General features: G+C 35.1%; 1 protein-coding gene across 10 annotated transcripts in view; it reads left to right on the top strand.

Annotated features, from left to right (window-relative positions):
* Pde11 (Phosphodiesterase 11) overlaps positions 1-23015 on the top strand; it is a 184437-nt gene that overhangs the window by 117720 nt on the left and 43702 nt on the right. For all 10 annotated transcript variants that reach the window (XM_021334471.3, XM_021334468.3, XM_049850415.2 and 7 more), the window contains 3 exons: positions 7760-7876; positions 11347-11524; positions 16588-16730. In XM_021334471.3, the coding sequence (XP_021190146.1) occupies positions 7760-7876; positions 11347-11524; positions 16588-16730 (438 nt within the window). The remainder of the gene's footprint in view (positions 1-7759; positions 7877-11346; positions 11525-16587; positions 16731-23015) is intronic.

Genomic DNA, 23015 nt, shown 5'->3' with positions numbered 1-23015 from the left:
GTGTTTGTGGACCAATAACTTGTGTCAATAATGAAATCGGACTAGTTAATTATTCTGGAGAGAATTGCAATTTTATTATCGGGACGTTTCTGCCTACTTTGTTGTTGCCCGTAATGTGGTTGTGGTTCAATTGTTTTATTGTTGCACTGGGATTTTCATTCCCTCGAATACTTTTCTTCGTATTTCATTCCGTCTTTGTTACACACTTTAAATTCTAATTAAAAGTCTCGTGGCATTTACCAAAGCAATTGAATTTGCCAATCCCTATTGCAAATTGAAGTTTACGTCACTCGTTTCTGAAAAGCAATTACATATTTTTTCTTCGCCTGCTGCTGGCGAAATAACTAGTCTAGAACGTCACTCAGTTACTGGTGAATTGGCAGCTAGCGTCTGAAAAGCGAAGCTAACAAGAAAATATTCAGCAGACAGGACACCCAGTTAGCGGCCATGACAGATGAGTCTAGGCTTGACGCGCGAAACACTACATCTGCCAAGTAGGTCGACACCATTCGTTAGAAAACCACGATTGATACGAACATCATTCGCAGAAGCCTACCCTTCTCACTTTTTTTTTACCTCCGTAAAAACTTAACCATTTTCGACAAGACACACAATGATCTCACTAAACCCTTTGACAAATTTAATTAATTTGCAAAACTAAACTTGGCAGCGGCTTAATTAACATTGAAAATTTTAACAAAACGCTTTAGAGAAATCAAAAGGGCTTTCAGTGATATTTTAACTTAAAACATTTTGTGGCTTTCTAATGAAGATTGAAGTTTTTGTCGTGTTGATGGGCTTGAATGAAGTTGTTTAAATGATCTGTTGTGAAGAAAATAATGGAATGATATACAAATGATGGCACATGTTTATATAGGGAAGAATATAAATGCAAATGATCATGATGACAACACATATGGTTTAATTGTGATGTCATAGTTCGCTCACTGGGCGCACTGGAATGCCTTAATCAGTTGGTGCATGTACTTTTAGTTAATCAAAAGGTCCAAAGCTAATTGTGTGTGACACATTGGTACTGCAGGAGGGAAAACATACATAAGCGGGTTTTCCATGCACTAATTATAACAATTGTTTAGTTGAATCCCACATCATTTGATGTAATTATTTTGTTGTTGTTTCAGTCTTGCATGTTATGTTGTATTTGCAATTATATTAATTTCATAATGTTTTGTTCAACCAAGTTTCTTGACCGATAACAATTGGCATTCAATCCAAAGCTTTTGTTATTCGAGGAAAGATTATAGTCTTTGTTAATAATTAAATTTGCTTTCACTTAAAGCGAACCTTTGATTTCTGAATGGAAGGTTTCAGAGAATTTCTGAACCCTTTTGTCATAATTCAATTAATTTCTTGAGGCTTATCTCAATGCAATGCTTATTCAATTGTCTTGTTTGTTTTTTGAACAATCAAATCAAGGTTTTGTTTTGATGTTTTTAACCCCCGACGCAAAAACGACGGGGTGTTATAAGTTTGACGTGTCTGTGTGTGTGTGTGTGTGTGTGTGTGTGTGTGTGTGTGTATGTGGCATCGTAGCTCCCAAACGGATGATCCGATTGTAATGTGGTTTTTTTTGTTTAAAAGGTATGTCAGTCGGGAGTGTTCTTAGCTATGTTTGGTGGAAATCGGTTCAGGTCTTCAAGGTCATCAGCTCGTTTGCTAGATGCGATAGGAATGTTACACGCTCTGTTTACTTGCAAGTATATGTGGGATCTGAAATTTGAAACACTAATGTCTTTTTGAACCACTGAGCTGGTCTGCTGTTAGGGCACGAAGGTAGGAGACGTAACCCTGAACTGCCTTTTAGTAAACCCATCGAGTTTGGGCTCGTTGAATTTGTCTTGACGAGTTCTCTTCATGTTTCTGATTGACGAGAACCTGATGCTGGAAATGGGATGTGGCGGATGAAACCCTAAAATGCCGGAATGAAACGGATAAACCGATTTATATTTTTGCTGAAAATTGAGAATGTCCAAAGGTTAATCTTTATTGTTTCTCAGTCTGTGCAATTCTCCCAGAGCCAGTTTGTCATGAGGATTGTTAAACAGCTTCCTTTGGCCGAGATCGCATATAGCGACCCCATCTTAAGATAAAATAAATTAAATGAAAGAAGGAAAAATCAAGGAGCTCCTTTAAAAAGCATGAAATAAAATTAAATTATAAATTTTAAAAAACCCCCGACCCAAAAAGTATGCAATAATTATGACAAAGGTTAAAACGCTAAACCCTATAAAAGCAAAAATAACTTTTAACACTACGTAAACTAAATTTTGACGTGTCGGGGGACCGCTTTTTACCTTCATAAATACTTACATAAATAAAATGATACCTACCTAATTACAACATTCGTTTAAAAAAAAAACACGTATCTAAAGTAATGAATTAGAGCGGTCCCCCGACACGACAAAATTTAGTTTACGTAGTGTTAAAAGTTATTTTTTGCTTTTTATAGGGTTTAGCGTTTTTAACCTTTTGTCATAATTATTGCATACTTTTTTGGGTCGGGGGTTTTTTAAAATTTATAATTTAATTTTAATTGTTTCATTGTGCCTTAATCATATTCAAGTTGTCACCAAATAATGATAACAATAGAAATGATTTGGTGTTAATGTGTATTAGCTGGCGTTTTCATTTGGTGGGACAAGGCCAATTGGCTTCGTAGCATGATATTTTGATTGGAAGTGTCTATCGTTGATTCTGTTACATCATTGGCTGTCGTTGTTACCATTTCTTTAATTCGGCACTGCAGGAGGTCAATTCTCTATCTGCAATTTCTCAAAATGAAGTTGTACCTGCTGCTAATGCACTTTATAATTTTTGAAACTTTTGTGCTATCAAGGATTAACACACTTGGATTGGATTTGACTTACTTTGATGTAGGTTTATTTTACTCAAATTACGTTGCATTCTACTGATTTTGTATTATTGCCTTGAACCTTTCCTTTATCAGTTTAAGAAAACCGTGTTCCTACCCTATAATTCGTAGCGATTGCACAACAACATTTAAGTCTATTGTCTGATTCTGTTATAGTTGGCAACGCTCGTACATCAAGTTAGCTGCCCACTCGTTAAGCACTAACTTTACCAACTTGATTCGCCAGTTTTGTTCAACGTATTTAATGTCACAGACTCTTTGTAATCTTAGCTTTATTTGTCACATTGTTGCTCTTAACATGATCTGTTCCGAGGTTTTTGGATGCATTTTGGCAATGTTTCAGTTTCAAATTGCATTGCGTAAATGATACACGTGCTGGTCTTAATTTTAAGTTAGTCTTTGCAACATTGTAAAGAGTTGTAGGTACTTTTCCTTTAAATAATATCGTCGTAATATACATTTATATCTTATTCCACATCAGCGTCTAGCGGTTTCTCAAAATTATTAAAAAACTCAAATGTCCAGACTACGTTAATGAAAATATTTATTTGAATGGTTCTTTACATTTCGTTCGTTCCATTACTTATATAATTACAAGTCAAGCACACAAACAAAACGAAACCGTGAAAAATAAATTTAATTTAACGTTCTCATGAATAAACAGAGAATTTTGTCTAAACAGTAATAATTCAAGATTACATAGCGTTATATAAATTATAATTTATTAGCAGAAGGCCGCAAGTCTTAATAGTTTTGTTTAGCTCTCTTAATTACTACGTCCCAGTTGCTGGAACTGCCTAGCTTTGACACTTAGCTTTTGGTTTATTCAGGCTGTTAAACAATTTAGACTTTAATTAAAATTAGTGCGCCACTGCTTTAGTTTTGCTCTCGTTCCGAGCGTGGGGGTTCGATATCCGGAGAGAGGAGTTCTAAAGTGGTTCAGTTTAGTTTCTCCATTAGACTATAGACTCATTTCGGATTTTGAATGATTTATCTATCTTGATCAAGGTTTTTTCTTCTTATCCAGTAAGCTGAAGTTTGAATCACGTAACAAGCCCTAGTGTCAGAGCTTTTGAAATAGACCTGACGCCCTCTGACGTGGAATTGTGACAACGACCGTTAATGCAGGCTTTACGTGACCTCCCAAACACGGGGGTGTGATACCGCCAACTTCCAGACGGTTTTGAAGCTTGAATTTTTTTGGTCTGGTTCCACTTAATACAAGCCCTGAATATGAATGTTTTTGAGGAACCACGAATAAGATCATCATTGTCTTTAGCTGATTATATTATATGTTTAGCAGATAAGTTATCTCACTCCTGATATATTACTGGCGCCCCTGACCCGTAGCCACAACAAAGTTTAATTTCCACTAGCACATAATGACGCCATGCGCCAGTATAATCAGTCATAATAAAATCTTAATTAGTATTATCAATAACTTAAAAAAAAAGTCCAGATATATTTGAAACTGGCAAATGACGTCACGTAAAACGTTGTTTATTTAAATCGGCGCCATGTTTTCCAAATTATACATTTCCCCGCTTCAAGGAACCGAGATCGTATATCATAAAATGTTGCTGTATTTTCGGTAATAAATTACTTAATACAGTTTTACGGTTAAAGAAACTTCCGACAGATAAAACAAATAAACCGGCCCGGGCAATAAGGAAACTTGGATATACGGAAGTTGATAGATACTAGTAACTGACCATTCACATATACTCCAGTTATAAACGTAATAAAAATAATATAAAACCTGTTTTTATCGGATCTTACCGGTTTGTGAGATTTGTGCGAATAGACCACTATTCTCCTGGCAGTGGGTGTAAGGAGCCAATTAATAGATCGTATCAGAGTTGACAGTGACAGTAGCCAGCCTTGTCGCAGTAGCTCCATATTTTGTTTTACCTTTTGCGTACTCTACTATTGGCCATAACTACAGAAACCCTTTGAAAATTAAATTTTTCTAAACAGCATTTTTAACAACTATTATATTCAATAGTTTTAGTTATTCGAATTGTCTTCAAAATGAAATATGTCAATTTTATGGTGAGATTTTTATTTCAAGCAGTAACCTGAAAGTTAAAGTGTGTGTTTCTAAAAGTTTTCGACCATGGCAAACGCATGTTGACCATAAAACGTTTACGGTCTTCTCTACAGTGACACCAGTTAAAAGTACTTTGTGCAGTAAAACCTGACATAAACCAACTTATTCTGGAAGTTATTATTTTTATTGAAGTTTATAATGACAATGGCCACGTAGTCCCCTGAATGGGCTATAAAACGTTTAAGTTATAAACACACTGATTAGTTTTATGAATGGATCAATTGGGTTGAATAATTATGATGATGGGTTGTACGCAGTTGTTTGAATAATAATAAGGCATTTCAGCCAAACCTTGAAGAAAAGAAGAATGATATAATCGATTAAACTTATCGACTTCTCGATGCTGCAATTATCGATTCTTTAAAGCTTTCTGTTTTTAGCACGTGACGTAATAACGTTTCAGGTCATTCTCATTAATACTCGCCTTAGGATCTGACTTTTCCATTACTCTCAAATAATCTCGAAGATTACTAAGACGTGTTAGCAATAAAATCGAATATAAATTCTTTAGCACGTAATGTTAATGTCGCGAATACATTAAATTCAGTTCTATCGACTGTAAAATGCGCTACACTCGATGAAGATTTTAGTGTATACTTATAAAAATCTAACTATTGATAGTGCTTTTCAAGTTCCTACACTGAAATAAGTTTGAAAATATCCGGAGCGTATGTTATTGTCGCTGGTATACAAATTGTTACATTTGAAAATTTCCATTTGTCCTTTGGTTCGATGCCCGGAAAATGAGAAGGAAGATGTCACCGTCTATTCTACCGTATGAAATGAAGCTGTATATTTATTTGATTAATATGTCCGTCTTTTTGCTTCTGTATTTTGAATACAATTTCATTTGTTGGTTGTCTTACTTTATCGTCAGTGTCTGTATTGCTACTAGAATAATTTGCTTCCACTATGTTATTCACTCATGTCTACGCTTTAGCGCAAAGATCCCTTCGTACCAAGATGCCTCGAGCCGCTAGTTCGCAAGTTTTGATATCAACTTTACATCCTGCTTGAGTTTGTAGAACTTCTCGCGGGATTTCATTGCGGTCCCAGTTCGCAGTGCATTGGTATTTAATAATTCAGGTATGCTAAGACCAAAGTCTACTTAGTCTGTTTGTGCAGAACCCAAGTTTACCTCTCCCAAATTGTGCTCCAACTTTTGAGTACCGCATAATAATTTTACCGACTTACCGAATTATGATAAAAGACGACGTCAAAAAGGATTTCTTTTATAATAATGCTAATGATTATAATAACATTAATACTTGAAAGGCTGTTGAGACTAATCTTGTTATCCCTGAGTGCTTTTGTCTCTTTTCAAGTTAACTCATTATAATTTGGAAAACAATGGAAACAAGGCAGAGTTTGTAATTTTTATGTAGATCCACTAATTGCGCCCATGCTTGACGTCTGTTTTTGCTTTCAAAAGGGAACGAAATATTAAATCTTTCTTTAATTAATTGCGAAATCATGGCAACTAAATATAGAATTAAGCTTTATTTTGTTCTCCTTTGTGAGTTCGTAATTGTATTTTTATATGTTCTACTTTCTTAATCCCCAACATATTGTTAATAGGATTAGCTGTTATTCAGCATTAAGAAATGTATGTTTTAAAGTTAAGTCCCTAAGCCAATGATCCTTTTAGTTTCAGTGTCTCTATGATATATAGTATAAGCTAGAGTATTAAATGTTGGTAGTCTATTTATTCTCAGTTTGCAGTATGTAGATTTTCTCGTCCTATTCAAACATTGACAACGATACTAGTTAGAGTTAACTATGGATGTTATATGTTGTATGTAATATTGTTATCGAAGTTTCCGTTACAATTATGTTTGTTCTACACGTTTCTTCGATATTTTGTCCTTTTACGTTTTTACGTTGTGTGAGAGGGAAAAGGATTATGTTAAAGATACATAATAAGCGGGAATTTCTGAATCCTATGTTTTAAGTATGGAACGGATTTGTATTGTATATTTTTTTATTAAAATGTGTATTGAAACTCATTATTATACTTTTAATGTATAAATGTGTTGTAACTACATTTCAAATAGCGATCTATGTGTAAAGGTATGCCCCCACATTTTCGATAAGATTTTTCGCAAACACATTTATTAATGTTCCCGTACAAATCTCTCGTACATGGTGGATGCACCTTAATAATTTGTTATTGCTACAATTATGATTGTTTGTAAATGTATGTGTAACTTATTTATCATCACAGATGCTGTAAATCTATTATATCGTTGTTTACTATACTATTATGTACCATCCCCATATGTTGGAAGATTCACGGGATACTATACCTACGTATCTCCGCGCGGTCGCGCGGTGGTTGTGTAAAAGGTTTGCGCGTATTACGTAGAAGTTCCACCTCGCCAGCAACCGCGGCGGAGTCTGGTAGTGTGCTTAAATCACATAATTCCGATCATTCTGATATGGATATAACTGTACCTAATGGTATTTGCACACGCAATTGGAAAAGTCGTAACTCTACTTTAAAGGGCTTATTTCACCGACAACATTTTTCAGTTCTTAAAACAACTGTTTGCTATACATTTTTACGTGCACATTCCAAAAGTAAACAGTTGTTTAAAACTGACGTTTACATTGTCTGTGTACTCGGCCCTAAAACAGTTCTTGCATACAAAGAACGCTCAACTCTAGCGCAGTCGATTCGACGTTCAAATCTCATAATGGCGGCAATTCAGCGAATTCCTCGTACGGCTAATAAGGTAAACGGCAATTGTCGACAGGAAGGCGACGCGGCAAGTGGTGGACGCGTGGCTTGTATCGCACGCGACGCCCCCGAGCGCCGAGCTTGCGTCTCCGTCGCGCGCCGGCTCTGGTTCTGGGGCTACCACTCCTGTCAGGTAATATTAGTGTTGTGCACGTATTTTAAGACTAATCAACCAATAGTTACTTACTACGTTGTAAATGGCATGGCTTTTTAAGCGATGCCGGAATTGAACATTAACCCTCGTACCACAAAAACTTTTAAACGTCTGTTGAACACTTGTTTAAAAATTACAAATTATGACGTTAAAATAAAGTCCGTTTCCAGCCACAGTTTTTTTTAGACAAGTGTTCAACAGATGTTTAAGTTTCTGTAGTAAAGCTATAACTGTCCTATATTCATGTTCATAATCATCAATTTTATAACCACGAAAAAATCCCATAACCATATAAATGCTGACTCTATTGGTCTGTTACCTAATTCATTTTCTTTGCATGGAAGAGTAAGAAACAACGGTATTTTCATCCATTCGTCCATTAAAAGAGTGCATCCCTAAAATTTAGGTCAAAAAGAATGTACCTATTTAAAGATGCAATATCCACATCTAATCTGTTGAACTTCCATATAATTCCATTAATTGTAAGATAAACAAAATAAATAAAAGAAGGCCTTCTAAAAATTATATGCACTTGCAAACTAATTACATTTGATTTTGTTGTATTCAATTTCAAATCACATGCTTAATTATACATGTTGTATATTCATAGTTATTAACCGAATTTCATTTTCAACATAAAAGCAATATTATCCGTTACCTAGAATCAGGCTTGGTTTTCGAATTGCTAAAAATTACTGGAACATTTTTGATTAATTAGCTGTCCTTTTTAAGCCTGATTTACCTTGAGGCTATTTTATTAAGTTTGTTCTTTTCATTACATTTCGAAGGAATTATTTCGATCAATATGTAGGTAGGGTAGGTCCTATTAATAACACAGGCATCCTTTTTTTGTAAAATTTTATTTTAGTTCAATCTTAAAGTTGATACTATTTTTTTGGCTATTGACTTCAAGCGGCTAACCTTGTATTTTCAAAAAAAACATCTATGAATGGTTACACGTGTAGAAATAATTTATTTTAGGCAAATAAATATTATTCCGATCTTTGTTTATACGAGACAACGCGAATCGTGTGGATATTAGAAAAATATTACTGATGTTATGAAGTAATATCAGAATTCTTAGAACGAATATATACATTTTGTCGTTGCTGTCTCCTAATTAGATAATGTGATCAATTAAAAGTTACCTATATGTATTTAATAAACACACGGTTCTTAATTTACATGATAGGAATATTCAGTAAAGAAATTCGTCCCATTAAATTAATAAATAGAATGTCTTGTTGATGAATGTATTTAGTTAGTTTCTGCACATAGAAACGTTCATGAATTTCACACAATTTTCCCCAATATCATAGGTTAATTTCTTAACTCAACACATAGAAACTTGCATACAGGAAGAAGCTCGTATACCATAACATTAAGCCTACAAGTGTTTATAGATACCCCTACAAAACATAATGTTAACGCAATCAGCTGTAATTCTAATTAATGACCGTGTAGGCAGCAACTTAGGATATCCTAAACAAATATGCTGAGAGTCCACAGCTGAGAAAAATCCGACCCGTTAGTTTAGGCACAGCCAACGGGCTTACAATGTCAACAGTCAACGGGTTAAGATAAATAACTTAGTAAATGTAAATAAACAGAACTGATAAGGAAATCGATACGTGTAAGAGCAATTACAGATATCGCGTGTTGATTATGTTTTATGTGAATTTACCTATTCGTTAATAAGTGGGTTTGAGCTAACTCATCATGATGGTCTTGAACATTGTTTTTATGAATTATGAAAACCTGATTAATTTGAATAGTGTATATTTCAACCTCTATAACGAAGTTATAATGAGATCCTAGCAACAAAAATTTCGAGCATAGATCAATTGCATTATCATAATTATTGTCATCAAATGCACACGGAACTAACAACAGCCCGTACGCTCTTAAATGCAGGCTCACTTAGGATCACCGTAAACTTAAGAAAATATAGAACGGCAATAAATTCCCTGCTCCTGTCTTCGAAATCCACGTTGGTAGTCGTCATCAATCTTATGTCATCTTGTCTTTATCTGCCAGTGCTAAACCACCCTCCGAATAGATTAGGAGGACTTTCTTGAACGCTAACCTACATGCATAATGATGAGGCGTTTGTAAAGTAAATTTTTATAAGAAACAAGAGAAAGATGGGAATTGACTTGTATTACATGCTTGATAAGGATAAAGGGGCTTGAAAGAAACAACTGAAATAACATTTTCTTATTTATGTTAGACGAAAATGAAGGGAAATGTCGTTGAATCTGCGGAAGAAGGAATAAAAACATTCACAATAATGGTATCTTTGCAGTACATAATTGTAAATAGAGATGTTAAGTTAGATGGTTAATATTACTAAAAGGGAGTCAATAGTGTGATGAGGATGATGTAGATAGAAAAAAGATGCTCTGACACGTTTTTATTTGAGGCAAGGGCAAGACTTACGCCAATTAATAAATCAAAACAGACTCTTTTGTTTATTACGAAGTCATAATTTTAATAAATTATTATTAAGCTCATCTACGACTGTCTTCAAATAATCTGTCAGACTTAATTTGTCCAGTTGCATGACATATTTACAAAGTCTGGTTGGCTGCAGTCCAGTTCACTAATTGTTGAATAGATCTAGCGCACTCATAGTTTGAGTACTAAAGTCCAAAATAACCTAGCATAATGGGCTATTCAGAAGACAATATATTCATTCTATTGAATGTTAGTAAATTTTTTTAAGATGTGACGTACACTTTTCTTTTTTCCTGCCCTCTTGAGGACCATAGGATCCTTAACTAGTATGTGGCGATTGTTTACTATTGTATCTGCGATGCGGCCAGTGAATTTCGTTAAAACTCGGTCGCTTATCTCCTTGCTGTTACTCCATTGCCGCTTTCTTTAAAATAATGGGTGCTTTGAACAAGCTTTACTGCACTACATTTGGACAACAGTATGCGATGTCCCTTTTAAAATATTTTATTTAACTTCTAGCTAGTTCTATGAAAATGATCACGTACGAATCCTTATTTGATATTTCGGGAACAGTAATTGATTTCATGGAAGGCTTTTTATCCTTGTCCTTTACAGTCCGCCTTTGGTAGGTAACTTATTTAGTTTTACGTGACAATCACCTTTACCATATTTGTACGTGAATTGACCAAAATGTTCCACGTTTTAGTGAACACGTAAAATGACAAATAAGTATATGTAGTAGTACCTCTTACCTAAATCAGATGTAAGATGAACCTGAACTCAGAAGCTATACCCCTTTCACTGTTATACAAAAGTTAAATAAAAAGAATTCTGCCTCTGACATCCTCTGCCTCGGGATTGGATAGATTTGTAACATCGGATATGATGCTATTTTATGAAACATATTTTAACATCCTCCTCTATAATATAAATCAATTCGAATTTCTCAACCACCCAATGCCAGCAACTAAAACACACATATAATTTGACAGGAAGATCTCTGCGCACGAGTTCGAGCGCGGCGGTCTTCTGAAGCCGTTGGTGACGACGGTAGACGGCACTCCTACCTTCCTTGGAGACCAGCCACCTCATGCCACACCTTCGCGGCCGCAGCGGAGGTCGAGGCATGAACTGCGGCAGCTGGATGAAAAGGAACTTATATTTGAATTAGTGAGTACATTTGTTTTGTTTGGTGTAGGGAATTTTATGTAAGAGTTACGATGGGTTGCACCATTAAAACTTTCCAAGAACCTAAGGAACCTCTTTCAGTTGTCAAATCGCCGAATTGACTTATGGCAAGTATACAGCTGGTTATCGTTGTAGATAAATGGTGCATTTCACCCTTGGTCACCTGTTAAGTAATCACAGACTAGGTATAAGAGATAAAAAGGTCATCGCAGATTATGATCATATTTATAATTATCAGTTCAGTGATGGAAATATGGACTGTCCCTTGATCGATGCATTTATTCCGTGGCGCTGTGATATGAAGGTACTTTTTGCAGTGACATAAACTACTTTACTAATGCAATTTGGACTTTAAAATTGGTCATAGCTGAGATATTGCGCTAAGCCTTCATTTTCGGTTTCACTCTATTATAATTTGATTTAAAACAGTCTCTTCAAATATTATCTCTATAGTCTAAAGTAATTTCTACAAGTGTCACAGACCTGATGTTATTAGATCTTCAAGCTCTAGCAGTCACAACGGTCGAATTATTTCAGATACTAAATTACATTAATACATTTAGAAATTATATTTAGGTTAGGTATTACAGAAATTATGCATAGAACCAAAATGAATTTATTTCTCAATATATTTCGTGGTTAAAAAGTTTAAAAACACCATTATCACTCCACTATCCACTATGGAATCTCTCTAATGTAAAAGAACCCAATTCTGGGTTGCGCTCGCCGTTGTACGTAAACTGTCCTTATTCTTTGTATATTTATTGTTAAATTTGCAATGAAGAATACATAATAAGAAAATATTAATATACAAAAGATGGATATAATTAGCAAAATATTCCGCAAAAACAGACGGACTCTTTTTTAGTAACCAAATTATTCAAGAAGAACTTAGGTACCTATGTAAAATCCATACAACAATAAAACCACGTAGGCCATCCATCACAAAACGTAAACAGAACTAAGTTCAAACACGTGCGGCGTTTAATGAAAAATGCATTTAATTAAAAACTCATTGTCTGCTCGGAGTACTGCTCGTGTATTCAGTTTGTAGACATAGCTTTTGTACCGCCACTCGAAATAAATAATGAATTGCCGGTACAACGTGATATGTGCGCATAAACAGACAGTTATTTACCAGGCATGAAAGCATTGTTCTTCAAAATATTAAGGTATTCACTATATAACAAAATAATCTGAGAACAATATAGAACCTCTTCCTTTTGAGGAAGTCCCTGTCGGTTCAAAATTATTTAAAGGACCTATTTTTAAGGGATTAAATGGCTCTGCATATATTTTTTTAAAGACTCAAATCCATTGCAATGTTCATTAAAGGCAGCTTTCAATAACTTATCTATCTTAGTAGATGTACGAGTTTGGCATTATTTGTATGAAATGAATTTCAAAATCCTATCCTTAATAAGTAAATCTACAGATAGATAGGTAAAACAATCACTTTGGGTTAGTCGGTAGTAGCGAATATCAATACAAATACGAGTCAATGCAAGCCTTTCGAATGTCGCGTAATACTTTCATCTGAAAATCCGCTGGAAGAGATTACTTAATTATTAAGCTTTCTAATTTGTATTCGATGATACTTTTCGTGTAGACAGAGCTCAAGAGATAAAGTTAATGCCAGTTTCAAAGGATTATACAAACTGATTTATGTCTTTGAGCTAACCTTTTTTTCGATTTTCTAATGAATTTTGTTATTTAATTTGTAAAGTTATATTTGGAAACTAGATTGCTTCTGAAAGGCTATGGACTTATTACATTCGTCCTTTTCTTGACCTGTTAAAACAAACTCTATGTTCGTCTTTCAGGATGTCTAGAAGATTTTACTCTGTATTAAGAGCTTGTAGGTACTCGATATCAAAGTTCAGCACGCATCTAACGTAACAGGCCCCCCATTAAACAAGTGTGTCGTCAATCAAAAGTTAATTACGAAACAATCGGGCGTTGTTTTACATGTGTACCTAAATTAGGCCTCTGTCAGCTTGTCGATGAGAGCCGCAGAGGTCAACTCCGATAAAACAACGGGCTTGATAATTGCATGTAAACACACCGCTTGACCCGACACCCATAGCTCAATGGAAAGGACATTTTTTCGATTAATTTTCTCTGAGGTGCTATGTGCTGATGAGGTGTGTGATGTGTTCCATGATTTGAGGCTAAATTGGATAAAATAATTAATTTGATAGCTCTTATGATGTGTGAAATTGAACAAGTGAAACGGTCATAAACTTACGTTCAACAATGAAACAACAATTGACTGTGATTGGACTTGTTATCGCACCCACTCAAGATTACCTGTCCCGCCACGCAGTCTTGTCACAGTCGTTATCGGGTTCTCGTAAATAAAATTATCACGTACCTTTCTTTCGTCAATCAAGTTAACATTATTGCGCGCGTTACGAACACCTGAATTATGCAGACCGCGTCTGGTTTTTGTAAAAGCGGTCGCAGTTCACTTCTAGTTATTTTGTTTCTGCATTCTGGATGGGACGCCGACGGTCCGTCAGCGGTTGATAAACGGGCGCCATACGTCGGTACACGTGTACTCGACGCTTCTTCGACGAGGGGCATTTCAATGAAACTGAATACTGTAATTATACCGTATTCATTAATTATGATTGTTATTTTGGGGAACGTGACATTCTAGATAAATTGATTATGGAATAGGCGCTGCTGTTTTGTCTCATTAATGTACAAGGTCCTCGTTTAACGTAAAAATGGCCTGATTACGATTTTGATGCTATAAAGTAGAGTATCTCAATTGATATCCAAACTCTAAGTTTATATTAGTACAATTTTGTCTAGGAAGGTCTAATATTCGTCGCTATAATTTTTCAACAAAACTCAGTTGTGCATATCTTCCCTGAATTACGTTCTTTTGACGTTCGCTCGTATAAAAGCGGTTGGTTGACTGGTCGGCTAGATAAACACTCGTGCGCGTGTGTGCGTGGGCGACCGTGAATATTCATAGCGCATTCATTGATGATGGCTGACGTCTAAGAAGACGTTTATCTGAGCTATAGATAAGTAGACGCTCGCCTTTCGTCGGATCATCTGCGAGACTTCGACACATTGTTATATCATGAGTCTCTTTAAGCAAAGTACATTTTTGTCGCGTTGTATTCTTAAGGTTTTTGTCAGTAAAGTGGATTCTAAGGATTCTTGGAAGTTAATGTAGTGAGGGAGTTTTAGCTCTTTTGATTACTTAGCTTATTTCGATGGCAAATTGTGTAAATAGGAAAATGGATTTAAATTCTAGATGAACTCTAGAATTTCCACATATCACATACGCATACCACAATCACATATTATTTCTAAAACATATTTGCAAAAAAAGAGTCTGCCAACAATGAAAGAATTCCTCCTCTCTAAAGAAAACCAACAGCACAAATACCTTAATTCACAACTTATCCTCCTGATTGAGTTATTAAACGAAGTTCCTGTTCAACCTAAATGTTCGGTTCGGGTCTCGAATTACTAGAGCGTTACGTTCGACCCAAATTGACTATAATTAATCATTTCGTGTACCTATTAATTGAGACAGGGACAGATTGACGCTCATTCACCAGGCAGGTTAGCATTACTTCGAAAAAAAACACACATTTCTGATTTGTTGTCTGTACCTATTGTTATGGAGGAAAATTTATGCCGTTTTCTGTGTATCCGATCCACGTCAAGGTCACCATTCCTCTGCATATGTATGATTCAGAAACATTTGTATTATTATAAACAAACTTTTGTTTAACAATGTGAATCCCATTGATTATTTATGACCTCTAATTTTACCGAGAAAATTAATTACGATACAATTTCAAGGTTAACATTAATTGAAATTGTGTCAAATCAACGTGATTTTCCTATAACGCTAATAATTCAAATAACAGCGAATATTGGATTTTGTCAAAAATGACAGCGCCTGTATATAAATGGAACGTATTTACGAAATGTATTAGTGTAATCGATAAATAGACGAGACGTTGGCGGATATTAGTTCGGAAATCATATGTTCGACGTCTAGTTTTAATGTAACCTTCGAGTTGGCGTGTTATGTGAGGGGACAGAGTTTGTTGACATCCATCCATTGCATCTTGAGATCGGTCAGACGGTCTCGACAAAACTTTGATCCACTTTATGGCACTCGGCTGCAGGAAAGTTCTGTGACAAAACTTGTTAGTGTTGTTGGTTCCATTGAGGAAGTTGATACTGAAATGTGTTCTGGGGTCGTTATCAGTTTTACGAGTGATTTTGGTAACAGGCAACTACAAATCGTCACTCTTATTATTAATGGTTCGTAGCTGTGAGTATGCCGTTTTTGAGAGTTCTATTTGCTTCTTTTTATTATTTTCTTTCTTATTGTTCTTTTCTTTGAATGCCAAAAGTTATTCGATACTTTTATTCTCTCGATACTCGTTTGTCTATTGTACTCACTTCCATTCCTACACGGCAAGTCTTGGGAATTCGTTCCGCCTGTTTTGTTAACAACATATTAGGCTTACAGCCAAACTTTAACAGTGATCGGAAACTCAAATAAAGCCTATTAAAGAACAAAGTTTACAGAACTTTTTCTACTTTCCCGTATTTTACTGGCTCCACAAAAGACTGATCTGTCTCCATTCTAATGTCCCAGATAAAGTTTTCAACTGACTTTTGCAGTGGTTGTATTCCAAAATTGTATGCTCTAAATCCCGGTAGTTGGTGTTGTTTTATTCATTGATATGAAAACTGGGTTTGCACTTTAAACTTGTTTCACTAGTTTTATTTGACTTTTATCCTGGTACGAATCCAAGAGGAAAGTTCACTGTATAAGTTGTTGGTTTATAGAATTAGTCGGGTCTGTAAAACATAGTTGGCGTTTGCCTATAAGCGAACCGAATTTATATTAAGTTTGAAAGCGACGTAACATAGCATTTTATAAGAATCATCTAAACCTATTCGCACTGTAAATTTTTCTTAAATAGCAGATTTTCATCACTCTTACGTGTGTAATGTTTTAGATCTATTTTAATCTGTTCCTTTTTCTTTTGTCCTAGGTCAAAGACATATGCAACGAGCTAGAAGTTCGGGTGCTTTGTCATAAGATTCTACAAAACGTATCAATACTGCTGGATGCCGATCGAGGGTCCCTGTTCTTGGTGCAAGGAGAGAGGGCGTCACCCAATCCACAAAATGGCAGGTTAGTACAGAAAATAGTTTTTTTTGTAATTATCGTGATTTTCTTGTAATGAGTAAGTTTAGAGACATAATAGGTACGAGACAGGTGGTATGACACCCGTATTTTATTTCTTGATCATGTATTTGAAAATGTCTTGAATTGTTAAAAAAACTAGAATAACAGTTATCCTATCAATAGGCTAGTTTCCTAAAAAATAATAATTAGTCCGTCTTGTAGATTGTCAAAAATTAAGCGATACGTATTTTTTCTTTTTTAAATTAGATCAGAACTTGTTAAGATATAGCGTGTTAAAGTTGAGTGTGACGTCACAAGTTGCTACAATTTTCAGGACACTGTGACGTAAAAGGCCCCCACTCCTAATTTTTGAAGTGTATTATCTTTGTCATTTTATGTTTAATTAAAAAAAGAAAAAATACGTATCCAATATTTTTTGATTATCTAAAAAGCGGACTAAATATTATTTCATTATTTCGACCCTGGATACTACCCTATTGTTAAAAGTTACTCAATCATTTGTAGTCCACGCTTATAGACTTTACTTATCAAATATTTGACAGTGCTTCTAGAAATTTTGTTTACCAATATTAGGTTACGAACAAAAGTCAACTCAGCCATCTTTATTTAAATGTAATTTTCTTTTATTTTTGTCTTAGCTTTTATATTATATTCTCTCTATCGGCAGGTATTTTTCTTGGAAATAAAAAGCTATGTTATGGAATCCTTTTGGGTTAGAATACTTCCTACATGCACGAGTAGTTTTGGCTAGGTTGACAGTCCCCGGAGAGTGTAGAGATGTTGAGTTTTGCTTTCTGATCGCAAAGTGAAGGCCGTCGGCTACCTGGCCATTTAGACAGGAATAGCCAATGGGAACGATGGATTGACGTTTCGTATAAACTGCGCGTCTCTTGGGCTTCAGGAAAGCACTTAAAGCCGAAATGTTAGTAAACAAACTAATTTTGGCAATATTGCCCATACAAACAGGCCAAAGATCTAGTATATGTACTTATATATTTCGTTTATATGCTTGTGTAAGAAATAGGTTTGAATTTATTGAATTTACTAGAAAAACAAAGGTTTCACTAATTAGTTCGAACACAATTGATTACAAGGCGTACCACAATGGTCTCAAAAAGACCTCCAATAAGAAGTAGAAAAACAAAATGAGAATTTGCACTTGAATGCAAGTCACCCGTTCGTAATCAGAATTTATAGCTCCAAGAACGAGTTTGTGCTACTGCAGAGCTCAGATGGATGCCAGTGTAATTCTACAGACGTTTCAACTTCATATATCCGTCTCTCTTCTATGTATGAAAAGCGACATCAACGAAAAAGAAAGAGTAGTTTGGCCGCAGACCCCCGTCATACAGACTTCCATGAATCTAGAAATACACGAGTGTATTTGATCACGGCTTTCTAGACATACAACAGCTGTATTTCCGTCCGTCAGTGCATTTTACTGTCTGTAGACTTTTATGATCATCGTGATTCATGGCTAATGAAACCCCTTCTAATGAAGAATAGATGGTTATAAAATCTGAAATGGTTTTATTCTTCTTCGAGTAATAAAAACATCACTTGTCTCAAGTCTAGACGTTCATCAAACTTTCCCTGAATGCATTCCCCTTTATAACCACTCTCGAAATTATCATAAGTGTGCACACGTCATGTATGAATTTGCTCTTTCTTTGCTGCACTCAGACTTTAAACTCTGAAATATTTATCACGTCTCACTTAAATATGTACCTAATTTGCGTTTTCATTCTTCGTTGAACAATTTGTATAAAAGTCTGCATTCTTCGAGACTATTATTCTGCTCAGCCTTGCTCTGATTTCAGTGCCAGGATTACTTGTGCGGTTGTGCCCACACAATTTGAGAATACCATCTTTCAAGTCAGTCATTCTACATTTAGCTCTATTGCGTTCTGTTCATGGACTTAAATTAGAAGGTAGAAATGGTAACTCTAATTGCTGTCTTCTCGTGGTTGTAAAAACGAGTTTTTCCAAAGGTAATGAAATTGCAAGGAAACTGTTTGAGAGATAATTACGTCTAGACGTTTAAAGTGAAAATCGCTTCGTCTGAAGGGTCAAATTTAATTACGAAAATTAATAGCACGACGATGTCTCCCGTCAACGACCTTCAGTGATTGAACCTTCGACTGCCGGACTGCGAGTACAAAATGCAAGGACCGAAGACTTAATACCGGTTTTTGTACTCTGTAAATTGCGATTATGCTAATGAGAAGTGAGTTTTTGGGCAATTTTGAATTTTGAAAATAAAGTTTCATGCAAGTATTTTACAAGTTCATAACTTAAGATGATTGCCAGTTTTCAGAATCAAAAACTTGACTTGATGATAAATTAATATATTATTTTTCAATTTAGCAAATTTTCGAACTTTTAATAAAATCATGAAGCTTTGATCTCCGAAGACTAATGTTAAAACTTTCGTAATTTCAAAGTATTTTTTCTTAGCTACCACTTTGGAATAGAATTTTAAAATTGCATGTTCTCACATAGTTTTTGAAACAAAGACTTGGCTAAAAGAATTGCCAGCTGTCTGAAAGTTAAATTAATATCGTGACCGAGCATAGTTGTGTCAAATGGTAACCATTTGCATAAACCATATTGGTCTGGGAGCTAACACAATTTTGTGCTAGTTCTAGTTTGTATTCGACGTGGCTGCAACCAGCGGATGCACTTAACATATTGACAAAGTTCATAACAACGAGAATACAATCCATTATTTATTGGCAATGTGTTCTGTATTGATTATGGAATATCTTGTGTTATTGTTGGAGATGACTGGATCACTCAGCCTGGCATTTGTATACATCTTGAACTTAGACGCTGAGCTATTTGATCTGTTTTGATGTACTTACTTGACTCCTGGATTTGGTCGTGGAAATAGTAAAGTCTACATGTCGGATTTACGTTTTGCAATTATTCATTACTTGTGCTGGTGTTCGGATTAACCATGGTGGTTGGTATCAAAAACAGGTTTTAGAGTTCATCTACTTTCATTACTAACTTGAACTTTTACATTTATATTTTCATCTGAGTTAGCGCGTGTGGGTTTTAAAAAGGCAAAAAAGGCTACGCGCGCGACGCATGGCATATACATTCCCACTGCGTATTTATACAAAAGCGTTCATAAAATATTTTCACCGTTTTTTCCCGGTTTGTACATTCGTATAATTTTTTCTCTTGAGTTTCAACGGCTCTAACCCCTTTGAGGTTTCACTAAAATGGAATTTCGCATGGAAATTCATTTGGAAGCTCGCAGCAAAGGTGCCTTGCCATTAGAGACCGCTGTGGTTCCAACAGTTTTTTCTATTCCTTTTATTTTATTTAAAGTCCGACATTTTATGCGTCGCAGAAATTAAAGAGCAGAAAAATCATTTGCGTCAAAAAGCTAGTCGTAAACTGTAATTTTTATGAGGACCTATATATTTGTATGTGCAGATAAATTTAATAAATTAAAGAAAGTGCCAATAATAGTAAAATCACATATTGTAAATTCTTGGTATATTCCACAGAGAAATACGATTGTAAATGTAGATAAAATATTTGTTCTATATAAAAACCAAAATCATTCATGTGTAAAATTTCAGTACCTACAGGAGTTTTTTAAATAATAAATACAAAAAAATATGTGAATATTAATATTTCCAGTTCTAGTTAAGAGAGCAAAAACCTCACATATTTTCAGACCACATATTTCGGGTAAAAAAGAGTTGATCATTTCCAAAGTTGTGTGTTAGTTTTAACTGGATCTCAACTTAGTTGTGGACTGTCCCTTGTTATAACTTAGAAACTACGGTTCGTAGTTCCGTCTGTCTGTATTCATATTTTGTTTATGCGTTGTATTCCTGTAGAAAGTTCAAATATTTTCGTGAAATAGTTTATTTGATGATATGATTGTCAATTGTAGAATGTTATGGATATTTCAATAGAGGTTATTGCAAGGGCAAGAATAGCTGTACATGAGTCTGTCTATGTATGAGGCAATCCAGAAAATTATTCTTTACTGTATTGTAAATGTCAGTGATATAGGGTTATGTTTCTTGAAGTGTGTTGCCCACAAGTTCATAGCCAGCATTGCTTCAGTTCCTTAATTCACCATTACAGGGGACAGCAAATACGTATATTCTAAAAGACCTACTACACGTATACCTAGCAGTAATTAAAAGCCATATAATTACACTCGAGTGCCTGATACAGGGAACGGCCCACATAGTGGTTATCTACTGGAAAGATATATCATACCCCCGTGGGAGGTTGAGTTAATGTGAATTACCGTTCTCTAGGCGCAATACGTCCTCGATTCCAGAATTAATACTGGCTATAAAAGCCTTGTTTTCTTTGATACGTAATACATAAATAGGACATACCTCTCATTTGGGTTAACATGGTCTAATTTGCAAAGGGTTGTTACTTAATTGTAAAGAAACAAACATTGTATTAAGCCTAACCCCATTTTTTGTGTAATATATTTACTAAGTTTTTTTATTGCAAAAGTCTTCGAAAAAGGTATTTTTATAAAGGCCTTAAGTTACATGTAGCATCTTTTATCACATTAGTGTCGAGTTCATAGATATACGACTTCTACACAATGCACAGTGCAGTTTACCTACAATATGCGAATCGCAACATAAGAGCACTTGAAAAAAGTTCAAATTCCTCATGACTTAAAGAAAACATATTATAGACTACCCACGGTCCATTAAAAATGCTGTCTTTCATACTTAAAAATAACTACTACCTGTCATTGTCACCGCTAGGAAATTAAACGTACCCCAGTTTGGCAGGGTTCATGAAAAAGGTGGAAAGATAGCGGAAACGTGTCACAAGCTAATACCTCCCGAAAAGCCCTCTGTGACGTAAAAGGGGCTTTTAAACTTCGCCCCTGTCCGTAAAATATATTTTCACGAGCAACACCGCAACTTCGCTGCTCACCATCCCTACTAATATTATAAATGCGAAAGCAACTCTGTCTGTCTGTCTGTCTGTCTGTATGTTACGCTTTCACGTCTAAACCACTGAACTGATTTTAATAAAATTTGGTACAGAGATAGAGTTGACCTTGAGAAAGAACATAGGATAGTTTTTATCCCAGACTTTTGAAGAGTTCTCTTGGAAACGCGATATACTTGGGACGCAGGCGACACCGCGGGCGGAAGCTAGATAAAAATAAACTAGTGGGCCTTCTAATTGTAAACGCCGACAAATAAGTAACGTAGAAAGTTTTAATTAAAGATCGTGGTTTTCATTAACATTACAAAGTCGGGAGCGAATTATTTACCATGTTCCACGGAGGAATAATAGTCGCCCCAGGCTCAAATAACATGCGCCTATTAGCATATCAGATGGAAATTTGTCCTTAGTGAAAACATTAATATAATTATGTTAATTTTCATTATAATAAAATTTTAATCAGGTAAAGAAGCTTTTGGAATTGTAATTAGTTGGCGAGAAATAACTTTTGTACTTTTTAACTGGTAAATATTATTTCCTGCACTGTTAGAAGTTAAAAATAACATACTATTTTCAGCTTTTTTTAAACGTTCATACTTTTTTTACGTGGGTATTGTCGTGGGCGTTTTCATGAAATCCTTCTCCCATATTCGTTGAAAGCAAAAAGCGGAAACATTCTATGCCACGCCTACCGATAAGTGAGTTAAGAATTTTTCACGGAACGACAAACTATTTCTGGACGCCTACGTGGATGGGTACAAAGAATTGATTAAAGGTTTATACAAACCCAGATTTTTTTACCGTATTACAACAATTTAAGGTTCTTCTTTTTGAATGCTTATTTTGTCACGAAGTACCTAGTAGTACTCTTTAAAAAATCACTCTTACAAAAAAACTCTAAAACTACTGCACACTTTGTTTCCATCAGTAGATAAAGTAATACATATAAATGAGTCATTTTCAGGTTTGTATACATACCGGGCGCAGTCGCAGCGAGCCTCTAGTTTGTTAGCAATATCGCAAACATTACCAACTAAAACATATTTCTGTAATCCAACTACATCTTGGTTACAAACTAATTTTGTTTTACAAGTTCAGCAGAGGCGATCCTTTAATCCACGTGCCACATTACACGTTGTATTTCCACGTTCACGAGTTGCACAAATAACTGTTAACTTAAGAGGCTGACAGCACACAAAACACTCTCTTTCTCTCTCTCTTAGAGAAGCCTGTTGACGCGACGTTCGTAACATATATATAAATTAATAGCTTTAAAATGAGTTGGGTAGTCAAAAATAAAAATTAACCAAG

The sequence above is a fragment of the Helicoverpa armigera genome, chromosome 18, assembly GCF_030705265.1.
Source record: "Helicoverpa armigera isolate CAAS_96S chromosome 18, ASM3070526v1, whole genome shotgun sequence".
Taxonomy (NCBI): domain Eukaryota; kingdom Metazoa; phylum Arthropoda; class Insecta; order Lepidoptera; family Noctuidae; genus Helicoverpa; species Helicoverpa armigera.
Note: the sequence above shows the minus strand (reverse complement) of the source record. Positions and strands in the feature narration are given on the sequence as shown.